The sequence below is a fragment of the Oncorhynchus tshawytscha genome, linkage group LG01 (genome assembly GCF_018296145.1).
Source record: "Oncorhynchus tshawytscha isolate Ot180627B linkage group LG01, Otsh_v2.0, whole genome shotgun sequence".
Taxonomy (NCBI): Eukaryota; Metazoa; Chordata; class Actinopteri; order Salmoniformes; family Salmonidae; genus Oncorhynchus; species Oncorhynchus tshawytscha.
The window spans coordinates 46,796,430-46,809,682 of NC_056429.1; the positions used below are offsets into that span (position 1 = coordinate 46,796,430).

General features: G+C 43.9%; 1 protein-coding gene across 8 annotated transcripts in view; it reads right to left on the bottom strand.

Annotated features, from left to right (window-relative positions):
• Window positions 1-7,106, bottom strand: part of LOC112251578 (AP-2 complex subunit alpha-2) — a 69,277-nt gene extending 62,171 nt beyond the window's left edge. For 3 of the 8 annotated variants that reach the window (XM_024422582.2, XM_024422569.2, XM_024422559.2), the window contains exon 1: window positions 6,271-7,106. In XM_024422582.2, coding sequence (XP_024278350.1) covers window positions 6,271-6,337 — 67 coding nt within the window. In that variant the 5' untranslated portion in view covers window positions 6,338-7,106. Of the gene's footprint in view, window positions 1-1,749; window positions 1,769-6,270 lie in introns of those variants that run through there. The other 5 variants (XM_024422588.2, XM_024422575.2, XM_024422563.2 and 2 more) reach the window with 3 other exon arrangements.
• Window positions 7,107-13,253: the final 6,147 nt, after the last annotated feature.

Consider the following 13,253-nt stretch of genomic DNA (forward strand, 5'->3'; position numbering starts at 1 on the left):
ATTAGACAACTGTCACACCCTGATCTGTTTCACCAGTCTTTGTGCTCGTCTTCACCCCCCTCCAGGTGTCACCCATCTTCCGCATTATCCCCCGGGTATTTATACCTGTCTTCTTTTCCTCCACGAGGACACTGAGTGGCAGGCTGACCACCTGTTACATGAGTGCAGCAAGGAGCCAAGGTAAATTGCTAGCTAGCATGAAACTTACCTTATAAAAAAAACAATCTTAAAATAATCACTAGTTAACTACACATGGCTGATGATATTACTAGATTATCTGGCTTGTCCTGCGCTGCATATAATAATCAATGCGGTGCCTGTTAATTTATCATCGAATCACAGCCTACTTCGCCAAACGGGTGATGATTTAACGAGTACATTCGCGAATAAAAGCACTGTGGTTGCACCAATGTACCTAACCATAAACATCACTGCCTTTCTTAAAATCAATACACAAGTACACTTTTTTAAACCTGCATATTTAGTTAATATTGCCTTGCTAACATGAATTTAATTTAACTCTGGAAATTGTGTCACTTCTCTTGCGTTCTGTGCAAGCAACTGCAGCAGTTTGGGCCGCTTGGCTCGTTGCAAACTGTGTGAAGACCATTTCTTTCTAACAAAGACTAATTAATTTGCCAGAATTTTACAGTATTATGACATAACATTGTAGGTTGTGCAATGTAACAACAATATTTAGACTTAGGGTTGCCGCCCGTTCGATAAAATACGGAACGGATCTGTATTTCACTGAAAGAATAAACGTTTTGTTTTCTAAATTATAGTTTCCGGATTTGACCATATTAATGACCTAAGGCTCGTATTTCTGTGTGTTTATTATATTCTAATTAAGTCTATGATTTGATAGAGCAGTCTGACTGAGCGGTGGCAGGCAGCAGCAGGCTCGTAAGCATTCATTCAAACAGCACTTTCCTGCATTTGCCAGCAGCTCTTCGCTGTGCTTCAAGCATTGTGCTGTTTATGACTTCAAGACTATCAACTCCCGAGATTAGGCTGGCAATACTATAGTGCGTATAAGAACATCCAATAGTCAAAGGTATATGAAATACAAATGGTAGAGAGAATAGTCCTATAATAACTACAACCTAAAACTTCTTAACTGGGAATATTGAAGACTCGTGTTAAAAGGAACCACCAGCTTTCATATGTTCTGAGCAAGGAACTTAAACGTCAGCTTTCTTACATGGCACATATTGCACTTTTACTTTCTTCCCCAATACTGTGTTTTTGTATTATTAAAAACAAATTGAACACGTTTCATTATTTATTTTAAACTAAATTGATTGTATTTATGTATTATATTAAGTTAAAATAAGTGTTCATTGAGTATTGTTGTAATTGTCTTCATTACAAATATATATATATATATATTTTTTTAATGGCTGATTAATCGGTATCTGCTCTTTTTGGTCCTCCAATAAATCAGTATTTGCGTTGAAAAATCATAATCGGTCGACCTCTAGTTCTGATAGTCATGGTTAGTTCGTACTGACCAAGCAGACTCAGACCAGATCCATAATGCTGTCATAATGCTGTCTCCCTGCAAGGAGCCACCATTGGAAAACACGAGGAGCTACTGCAATGTCTTTACAGAGGGACTCCATAACCTGGCAGAACACCATGACCGGACTTTCGATACATTGCTGGAGCAATTCCGATTCCCTACTGGGCAGCGGGTCACACCAGTAATCTCCCAGCCTACCCCAGTGTCATAAAAACCCCGCTTACCTGCTCCGGAGCGCTACGCTGGAGAATATGGAACCTGCCGGGCTTCTCTCGCCCAGTGTTCCCTCGCCTTCGAGCTGCAGCCTTTTTCATTCCCCTCGGACTGCTCAAGGATAGAGTACATCATAGCGCTGACGTCCAGGAGGGCACTCGCCGGGGATACGGCAGTGTGGGAGAGAGTCCGCCGTCTGCCTCAGTCTTGAGGAGTTAGTGACGGATGTTTGGAAGGTGTTTGATTCTCTGTTGTCCGGGAGAGAGAGGCTGCTCGTAAGCTGCTCCAGCTATGTCAAGAATCCCGTAGTGTGGCAGACTATACGGTGGATTTTAGCTCATTGGTGGCTGAGAGTGCCTGGAACCCGGAAGCATTGTTCGAAATGTTCCTTCACGGATTATTGAAGGTGAACAAAGACGAGCTCGCAGCCCGGGAGCTGCCCACGGACTTTGACTCCCTCATAGGCTTGACCATGCGGATCGATGGGTGGCTTAGAGAATGTAGCAGGGAGTTTGTGCCCTGTCGCGAGTGTCAGGGAACCAGCGAGGCAATCCAATTTATGTTGACTAAGTCTCTTCAGGTTTCTGTGGTAAAGGGGATTCCCTTGGCTCCAGCTACAATCCCCTCAGACTAAACTGCTGGTGCCATTATGAGCTGGAGCCCGTTCTGCCACGCCCATCGTCTGAAGTCAGCACAGCCTGCCCCGGGATATCTTCCTGTGGGCTCGGAGGTTGCCCCGGACCTCTCCACCATAACCACGGAGTACCAGGAACTGGATACTGGAAGGGGACGAGTGGAAGACTACCTCCAACACAGCCAGCGGCCACTACAAATACCTGGTCGTGCCATTTGAACATGTTGAACCGGTTAATTTGTCTACCTCGATAACATCCTCGTTTCTCCCACTCAGCCCAAGAACACGTGCTTCACGTCCAACAGGCCCTCTACAGCCTCCTGGAGAACCAGCTTTTCGTAAAAGCAGAGTGGGGGCTGTCCTGTCCCAGCGTTCTGCCATGGACCTAAAATTACATGCCTGCGCCTCTTCCCATCACCTCAACGCCATGGAGAGGAACTACGATGTGGGGAATCGTGACGAATCGTGATCGTCACGGTGAAGATGGCGTTGGAGGAGTGGAGACACTGGTTGGAGGGGGCAGGAACATCCGTTCATTGTGTGGACGGGCCACAAGAACCTGGAATATCTTCGCGCCACCAGTGGCTCAATTTCAGGCAAGCTATGCGGGCCCTGCTTTTCACTCGGTTTAACTTCTCACCTCGTGACCATCCTTCCCACCTCGTGATCATCCTTCCCACCTCGTGTCTGGCGACGGCACTCAGCTGGGGAATAGAGAAGCAGGTCAGTGAGGCAGTGTTCCCAGTGGGGCGGTTCGGCTGGGAAACATCTGGCCCAGATAACCAGATGTTTGTACATGACGCTGTCCGCTCCTAGGTCCTGGAGTGGACCCACTCCTTCAGGCTGCCAACAGGCTCTCGCCTTTCGAGTGTTCCCTGGAGTATCAGCCCCCACTCTTCCCGGAGCAAGAGGTCGGCATACCCTCGGCCCAGATGTTTGTCCTCCGCTGTTGCCATACCTGGAAGAGAGCCCGGTTGGCTCTTCTCAAGAACATCTCCAGGTATCGACGACAAGCAAACCGCTACCGGGCCCCGGCATCGTCTCGGGCAGAGGGTTTTGGCTGTCCACTCATGACCTGCCCCTCCGAGTGGAGTCCCCGCAAACTTTCCCAATTTTAAAAATCTGACCTTTCCCCATCTCCAAGATCATTAGTCCCTCTGCTGTTCAGCGTCTGTTGCACCGTACCATCCCACTTTTCATGTGTCACAGATTAAACCTGTCTCACAGCCCTTTGTCTCCTGTAACGTAGCACCCAAAGTTTTAATATAAACCAAATTAGATCATATTCTCCAAGAACACAAATAAAATGGGAATATTTGATTCTATAAATACAAAGCTTAGGCTATAAAAACATGAAGTTTCTTTCCCCTTGGTCCAGATGAGATCAGAGTGCATAGGCTTCTCTAGGCTACCTTTAGCTGTGGTCGATATCAGTAGGCTACAGTTGATCAGACTGAAGCACAGACTAATTGTGCACCTTCACAAATCATTAAGCATTTATTTTGTGTGGCAGGTATGGGCTTACACATAAAACAGCTCATTGCAACTCCACTGTGAATTCACTTACACCCCTGTTTTCAGTCACAATTTGCTTTTACCACATTTGCATGATATTGATAAAAAATGTCTGATTTGTTGTAATGTTGTAAGGTAGGCCTACTGTACTTTTATATTCGTATGAGAGGGTTAATTGTTGTTGTTTTTTTAAAGCTAACGTGACTTGATGAACACATGCCATTTGTCTTGAAGCTAAAATGTAATGAGTGTAGACTACAGAGGAGAAAATATACCTTTTAAATTGTCTGCACCTGCTTGTGAATTGTTGCATTATTCAAGAGTGCAATGTGGTTTGGTTGCCTTATTCAATAGTGTAATATGTTTTAGAAGATAAGTTTGTGGTTTACTGGCTTGGCTAACTGTGATATTTACAGTCAATTTGAGTTGTGGACCAAGAATGTCACGTTGCCAGCCACAACGGAAGGCAAGGCAAGGAAGGAAGGAGAATTGCTTCTCCACTCCTCAGACTCTCCTTCATATCTCATAGAGGGAATAGGGCCATGTGGGGGAAAGAAAGGGGTGAGTAGCCTATTGAGTAACTTGAAAGAAATAGGGCATAGCATGTGTAAAGTTCTTAGATAGGGTGAATCTTGGAGAATGTTGGAGAATTAGGCTATGTATTTATGAGGAATAAATAAATAAGCAAAGAACTTGAGAGTTAACTAATAGAATAACAGGAACAGCGACTAAATTGGGGAACAGTAGGGAAGGAGAGATCAAGGAGAACACAATGTTCCAGAGGGAGAAGAGAGGAAAAGCCATACTGTACAAATCATCAGAGGGATGGATGGGAAGAGGACAAGAGTTGGAGGTGGGACGGGGCTGGGCGGGGGTGAATAAGGGTGAAATTCAAGATATTAGTGTATGACTGTGTCCATTTCAAATAGAGGCAGTCCTTGCCATTTCAGTTTAGACGCTGGACTAAGGTAATGCGTGTGCTGTTTGAGTTTTCCAACTTTTCAATCTGGACTACTATGATGTCATTTTGTGATCTCAGACAGCAGTCTATTCCAAATCAATCTTATGCTAACCCCACAACACCACTAGCAGTCTTGTAACCTCTTCAGGTCTTGTTTCTGTTGTTTATCATGTTTGAAAGAGGGGAAAGGTACCCTAAATGCCATGCGGTGCCCCCTTATGAAAAAATATTGCAGTCAGAGCACAGTAAACTGAAGTACCATGCAATTTTTTTACTGCAATAATTTTGCAGTGTAGCTGCAGTATAACTGCGTCTAAAATACCACAGTCGACTGCTGTTACTGCACTTTTTTGTAAGGGCCAGCTTTACATGAAACAGGCTGCAAGCAAGACACTGTCTAGTATTCTTAAAGCCTGCATTTTCCCTTAGAAAAAAAGATTGCAGGTTTGAAACTGCAGTAAAAGTGCAGTAACTGCAGCCGACTGTGGTATTTCTATTGCAGTAAAAAATGTATATTGGACACAGTATTTGCAGCATACTGCAGTTATACTGCACTCTGACTGCAAACTTTTTTTGGTAAGGGTTAATGTGCACATTGTGTGTGTGTGTGTATTTTGAGTGAGTGAGAAAGATTATTCTGCTCTATCATGACAGTGGTTATGAAAAATGGCAGTGTCATGCACAATATCTGTATAATGTATGGGCGTGTATGTGTGCGCTATGACAGACAATGCACTCAGAATAAACCAGGCCTCAAATTAGAAAAACTGGATTAGCAACATTTGTATATTATTCCAACTATTGACAATACATTAATATCACTAAACAAGGTAGGAGCAAACATATGATCGACTACTATGCTGTGAGTGGCGACCAATTATAATCGACCCAGTAGTTCAACCGGTTGGTTTAGCTACTGTAACGTTCTCTCAACAGCGAGACAACATAACTATCCATCCAGCCCTGCTACATTTCGCCCTATGCGACTGCCTGATAAATGTTTTATCACAACAACAAAAAAACTGGGCAAAATTAAACCCTGGTGGCCCATCGCGATAACAAGTCAGCTACTCTGCTTCTGTTCTGGTACGGATGACGTGAACAGCAGTGACAGCATCTCATGGGTAGCGGCCTAGTAGTATGCTACGAGTCTGACACACAACACATATCATCACGGTCGACCGTGTATAACCACCAAGCACAGTAGTAGACAGAGCAAATGGAAAAGGGATGCGGTGCAGCAGCAACTGTACCCGCGAATGACCTCTCCATACCATTGAGCTAGCTGTTTCACTTTACACCACTACATTTCAGGGTACACTTGAAAACAAATGTCTGTTGATCAAATGTCGCCCACCATGCAAATGTTTATAATAACATGGCACGTTGAAAAGCCAATCAATGATGGAAAAAGACACTTACAATTCCGTATGTCCGAAATGAACACCGCTAATCCGCGCATCCCATCTCCCTTCGACACAGCCGGCATTTTTGCTGGTTTCTGTCCTCACTCCGGCCTTTCCCGTAAAACAATAATTGTCGATGGTCAGCTATCAAACGTCAGCTGGCGTTTAGGTGTTACAGTACAGGGTGTGTTAGCTTGTTTCCTAGCTAGTTAGCCAGGAACCAACTTTTAACCGTTTATGTTCCTTGGCGTTTTACCAAAGATAACAGGTTTGTAATAGCTTGCTAGCAATGTAGATTAGCTAGTTTGGATGACAGTGCCGTTGATCAATTCAGCAAACTAGCAGTATGGTTACTCCAAGTGTATCCGTGTTAACTAGCAGACGTTTCCGCTGGCTAGCAAATTCATTCAAACCTTCTCTTCGTTCACGACCAGATGACTGTTAAAGTACACGCAGTTGTAACTAACTACATCTATCCGCTAAATATATTAACGTTATATATCCAGATATCAGAGAAAAAGCACAATGCCAAAAAAATGCCACTCAGTCTGATCTCTGACTCTGTCAGTGAGTCACGCACGCAAGCTAGCTAAACAGCTAACGTTAGCTGGCTAGCTAGCTATATCAAATCTTGGAAAACATCACCAGTTGACCGTGATCAGTCAGCATACCATCGTATTTCCACAATGTATCTATTCCAATAATGACGTATGTCCGATGGCTAAACGAAGGCAATTCGATTTCGTCAATAATTTATGTCAATTCACTACTCAGTAGCCTTGGACAAGGCTCGTGACAGCACAAGCAGCGCGACCACGAGACGTGTTCGTTTTGCGCAGACTCTGGCGCTTCTTTTTCCTTCGTCTTGTACTCACCAGTGTGTTGTGAACATCATTCGCGTAAGCAACAATAGCGGAATCCGCGGTTCGCCTTCAAAATAACAGTTCCCCATTGAAACTGACGCAAACAGATACAAATTGTGTAATCATGCTACAATTGGACTAGATAATGCAAAACAAGGTGGGAATGTTGTTATATAACTTCAACAAAGACAATTATTAGTTAATTTGACTCAAAAAAGTTTACACAAATATTAGCGTCTTAGCTCTTAAACCACTGAAATGAGCAACATTAATCTCACCAGTTAGCCAGTATATTGAAAATTCATATTACACTGTGCAGCCTAACCTATGGATTGTACACCCATGAAATGGGGTATCACCATAGTGCCCTCTAGCTCACCACAAAGCTCATGGCCCTGGGACTGAACTCCTCCCAAGAGGACTTCCTGACGGGCAGTCCCCAGGTGGTGAAGGTAGGCAACATTACCTCCACCACACTGATCCATAACACGGGACCCCACAAGGGTGCATCCTCAGTCCCCTCCAGTACTCCCTATATACCCACAACTGCATAGCCTCACAGTTCCAACTCCATCATCAAGTTCGCTGATGACATAATGTTAGTAGGCCTGAATACTACCAGTGACAAGGCGGCCTACAGAGAGAAGGTAGGCACTCTGACAGTGTGATGCCTGGCAAACAGCATCTCACTCAACGTCAGCAAAACAAAGGAGCTGATTGTGGTCTTCAGAAGGAACCAAGCTGGGCACACCTCCATCCTCATCAATGAAGCAGCCTGGAGATGGTCAAAAATGTCAAGTTCCTCGACTTACAAATCTCAGAGGAACTGAAATGGTCAAACCAGAAGGACACCATGGTTAAGAAGGCGCGACAGTATAGTAGCATCGTGGCAAAAACTGTGAGACTGGCCAATAGCTTCTACCCCTTTTTTTTTAACTAGGCAAGTCAGTTAAGAACAAATTCTTATTTTCAATGACAGCCTAGAAACAGTGGGTTAACTGCCTATTCAGGGGCAGAATGACAGATTTGTACCGTGTTAGCTCAGGGGTTTGAACTTGCACCCTTCCGGTTACTAGTCCAACACTCTAACCACTGGGCTACCCCTAGACCATCAGGCTGCTGAATAGTTACCAACTGCTCCCCATGTCCCCTAGACTTAATACCCCTGTGCATCTGACTAATAAACTCACGTAATCTAATCTATCAGCCTATTTAGTGACACACACAGAACACAAATGTGTAGAGTTTATACAAACATTAGCATCTTAGCTCTTATCGCAGGAATTTGAATGTGGGAAATCAACTTTCCAGTCAGTCTATTGTGTGTATTTGGACATTCATACTGCACTGTACAGCCTAAACCAGTGGTCACCAACCTGGTCGATCTTCAAGGCATTCCTCGTCGATCACCAAACATTTCTGTAGAAAAGACAATGATAAAGGCTTGCCTTTTTGTATTATTTGTGTTGCACTGATGGCGGTCAGTGCACTTGATTCAGAAGCCCTGCGCACCGGGTAGGCAAAGTGTTCCCATTATTTAACCATTTCATTTGTCTGAAAATACTAACTCTGGCTGCCTGGAGGACCGGGAGATCTGTGGCAAAATCGAGTGTATCTACTGCTGGCCAATCTGGATAGCTCAAATCACAGTGCCTACAACTTCCATGATCTTATGGCCACAGCAAGGTTTTATACTAGCCTACTGGAGATTTCATAACTGTTTAAACAATGACCAGAGGGAGACTGTAAAGAATACAGCAAGAGCTGCTGTTTTTATGAGTGAGTTCATGTTTAAGTATTTATTCAGAACTGGTTTTATTCAGCACTATTACAAAACATAAAATGCTCATCTCCCTACTTCCACTCGAGCTGCAGCTGCATTGAATGAGTAGCCAAGTGTATCAATAGCCCTGCGTTTTTATTATTATTAGCAGCTCGTCGTATCCATTTTAAAATGGAAGAATATTTCACTTTCTTTGGTCATAGGAACAACATGAATTTGTACATGAGGCAGATGCAGAGCCAGAGCGACTCGAGTTTCGCCATGAGGCAAAAAACGGTGTCCCCTCTCTCTGGTCAGTCTCACCTGAGGAAAGGAAGGAGAGAGCAGGGACCATGTCTCTCTCCCTCAGCTAAGATTTATGGTTCAACTGGGAACTCGGAAACAAACAAGGTCGAACCATGATGTCAGTGATCTTCAGGTCGGAAAGTCGGAGCTCGAGAAAAAGGCCAACTTGGAATTCCGAGTTTGATGATGATCGGAGATCATTTTGTCCAGAGTTCCCCAGTTGTCTTGAACACTCAGAAGTCTGAGATTTCCCAGTTCCGAGTTCCCAGTTGTTTTGAATGCGGCATAATGCCATGTTCAAAACAACTGGGAACTTGGAAATCTTAGACTTCAGAGCGATCAAGACAACTGGGAACTCAGAGAAAAACAAGATCGAACTGGGAAAAATTGCTTTAAACAGTCATCCAAGACACAAATTTTTGTGTCAACTCTACATAGTTGTGTTCTGTTGCTGTCACCGAGTTGGATGATACCCCATTTCATGGGTGCACAATCTGTAACTTAGGCTGTACAGTCAAATATGAATGTTAAACAGGCATAATAGGCTGTAAAGTGAGCTGATTTCCCACAGTTAATGTTCCCCAATAAGAGCTAAGATGCTAATACTTGTGTAAACTCTTAAACTCTTAACAGTTGTGTTCTGTGGGTGTCACCGAGTAGACTGATACACCATTTCATAGGTGCACAATCCATAGGTTAGGCTGTACAGCTCAATATGAATGTCCTATACACACAATAGACTGACTGGAAAGGTGATTTCCCACAATCAAAATCCTGCAATAAGAGCTAAGATTCTAATATATGTGTAAACTCTACATAGTTGTTTTCTGTGGGTGTCACTGAGTAGGCTGATACATCATTTCACAGGTGCACAAGTCATAGGTTAGGCTGTAATGTGTATATAAGTATGCCCCCAATGCAATTCTGAATTGCAATTATTTATATTATTTATATAACAACATTCCAACTTTTTGTTGCATTATCTAGACCAATTGTGTCATGATGATACTATTTTTATCTGTTTGAACCCATTTCAATCAAGGTCTTTTAATTTGATGGCGAACAGCCGATTTCACTATTGTTTCTCACACTAATGTTGTTCACGACACACACATCTCGGCCTCAGCTCAAAACACAAAAACTGATTGGTGGAATGTTGACTATTTGCTCATCTCAAAGTTGGACCCTTGGGTGGAACAAAATCTGCCGTATTTAATCAGTTTAAGTGTATATTATTTTAATGACAAAGATTTGAAAGAGATAATACAATTGTTTTATAAAAGGAGAATTTTTAACTCAAGTAAGTTGGTTTCTTGCCCCCCCTCCCCTCCATGCAAATGTGGCATGCAGTCAGCTCAATGTTACTAGCTAGTACTACTGCTAAGCCTCATCAATAATGTCTGCTCTGCACTTTCTGCAAATACTAAACAAATGAAGCGCTTGACCAAATTGAAACTAAAGCCTAATATTGAGCATACCATTGAAACCCTTTTTAAAAAACAAACATATTTATGACCAATTGTAAGGTGAAATAAATTGATGATGCACCATGGTCAGGTTAATTATCTATTTTTGTGAGTGGTATCGTCCTCTGGGAAAGGTGGTGGTCAATATTTTCCATCTTTCATATGAGACCTCCAATTGAAAATCTGTTCTGACTTATTTATGGACAGTTTTCCAGAGCATTGCTGGACTTAAAAGCCCTTGACACCCCTGATACCTTCAGTGTCCCTAGCTTGTTGGCTCCACTGCAACGCTTTCCTGTTCAAATAAAGGTGTATAAGAACATCTGCAATTGCAAGTGGGGTTCCCGAGTGGCGCAACGGTCTAAAGTATTGCCTCTCAGTGCTAGAGGCGTCACTACAGACCCTTGTTAGATTCCAGGCTGTATCACAAATGGCCATGATTGGGAGTCCCATAGAGCGGCACATACTTGGCCCAGCATCGTCTGGGTTAGAGTTTGGCTGGGGTAGGTCGTCATTGTAAATAAGAATTTGTTCTTAAGTGTCTTGCCTAGTTAAATAAATAAATAAAAATTGCCATTGTAATATTCACTGCTGGGATAAAGCCTACAGCCTTGGTATATCCCACAAGCTCTAAGTATACTTAGTCATATAGTTAGTTGTTGATGAGCACTACTTACATTTTGTTTGTTTGATCGATTGCGCAAAGATCTTAATCCAATAATCTTTCATTAGTCAGAAGTGCAGCAGTTTTAGCCAAACGCAACCATAGCTGGCAGGGCATGCAAACCATTACAGACTACAAAGGGAAGCACAGTCAAGAGCTTCCCATTGACACGAGCCTACAGGACAAGCTAAACTACTTCTATGCTCGCTTCGAGGCAAATAACACTGAAACATGCATGAGAGCACCAGCTGTACCGGAAGACTATGTGATCACGCTCTCCTCAGCCGATGTGAGCAAGACCTTTAGACAGGTCAACATTCACAAGGCCACAGGGCCAGATGGATTACCAGGACGTGTACTGCGAGCATGCGCTGACCAACTAGCAAGTGTCTTCACTGACATTTTCAACCTCTCCCTGTCCAAGTCTGTAATATCAACATGTTTTAAGCAGACCACCATAGTGCCTGTGCCCAAGAACACAAAGTTAACCTGCCTAAATGACTACCGACCCGTAGCACTCACGTCTGTAGCCATTAAGTGCTTTGAAAGGCTGGTCACATCAACACCATCATCCCAGAAACCCTAAACCCACTCCAATTTGGAACACCTATGTGAGAATGCTATTCATTGTCTACAGCTCAGCGTTCAACACCATAGTACCCTCAAAGCTCATCAATAAGCTAAGGACCCTGGGACTAAACACCTCCCTCTGCAACTGGATCCTGGACTTCCTGACGGGCCGCCGCCAAGTAGTAAGGGTAGGTAACAACACATCCGCCACGCTGATCCTCAACACAGGGTCCCCTCAGGGGTGTGCGTGCTCAGCCCCCTCCTGTACTCCCTGTTCACTCATGATTGCACAGCCAGGCATGACTCCAACACCATCATTAAAGTTGATGATGACACAACGATGACAACAACGAGACAGCCTATAGGGAGGTCAGAGACCTGGCCGTGTGGCGCCAGGACAACAACCTCTCCCTCAGCGTGATCAAGACAAAGGAGATGATTGTGGACTACAGAAAAAAGAGGACCGAGCACGCCCACATTCTCATCAACTGGGCTGCAGTGGAGCAGGTTGAGAGCTTCAAGTTCCTTGGTGTCCACATTAACAACAAACTAACATGGTCCAAGCACACTATGACAGTCATGAAGAGGGCAAAACAAAACCGATTCCCCCCCAGGAGACTGATATGGTATGGGTCCTCAGATCCTCAAAATGTTCTACAGCTGCACCCTCGAGAACTGGTTGCATCACTGCCTGGTATGGCAACTGCTCGGCCGCAAGGCACTACAGAGGGTAGTGCGAATGGCCTAGTACATCACTGGGGCCAAGCTTCCTGCCATCCAGGACCTCTATACCAGGCGGTGTCAGAAGAAGGCCCTAAAAATGTTCAAAGACTCCAGCCAACCCTAGTCATAGACTGTTCTTGCTGCTACCACACGGCAAGCGGTACCGGAGTGCCAAGTCTAGGTCCAAGAGGCTTCTAAACATCTTCTACCCCAAGCCATAAGACTCCTGAACATCTAGTCAAATGGCTACCCAGACTATTCACATTGCCCCCCTCCCTTCTCCATACCACTGCCACTCTCTGTTGTCATCTATGCATAGTCACTTTAATTAACTCTACCTACATGTACATACTGCCTCAACTAACAGACTCTGTACCAGCACCCCCCTGTATATATATATTTTTACCGCTCATCTTTAAATACTTGTTGCTTGTATCTGTTATTCTTATCCGTATTTCTTGAAACTGCACTGTAGGTTAGGGGCTCGTAAGTAAGCATTTCACTGTAAGGTCTACTACACCTGTTGTATTCGCCGCATGCGACTAATACAATTTGATTTGATTTGATTCGAGGTGAAATTGTGAACCAATGATAAATCTTTATGCAAAACTGGGGCTGTCGTTTGGGAGGTGCCTGCAACACGTA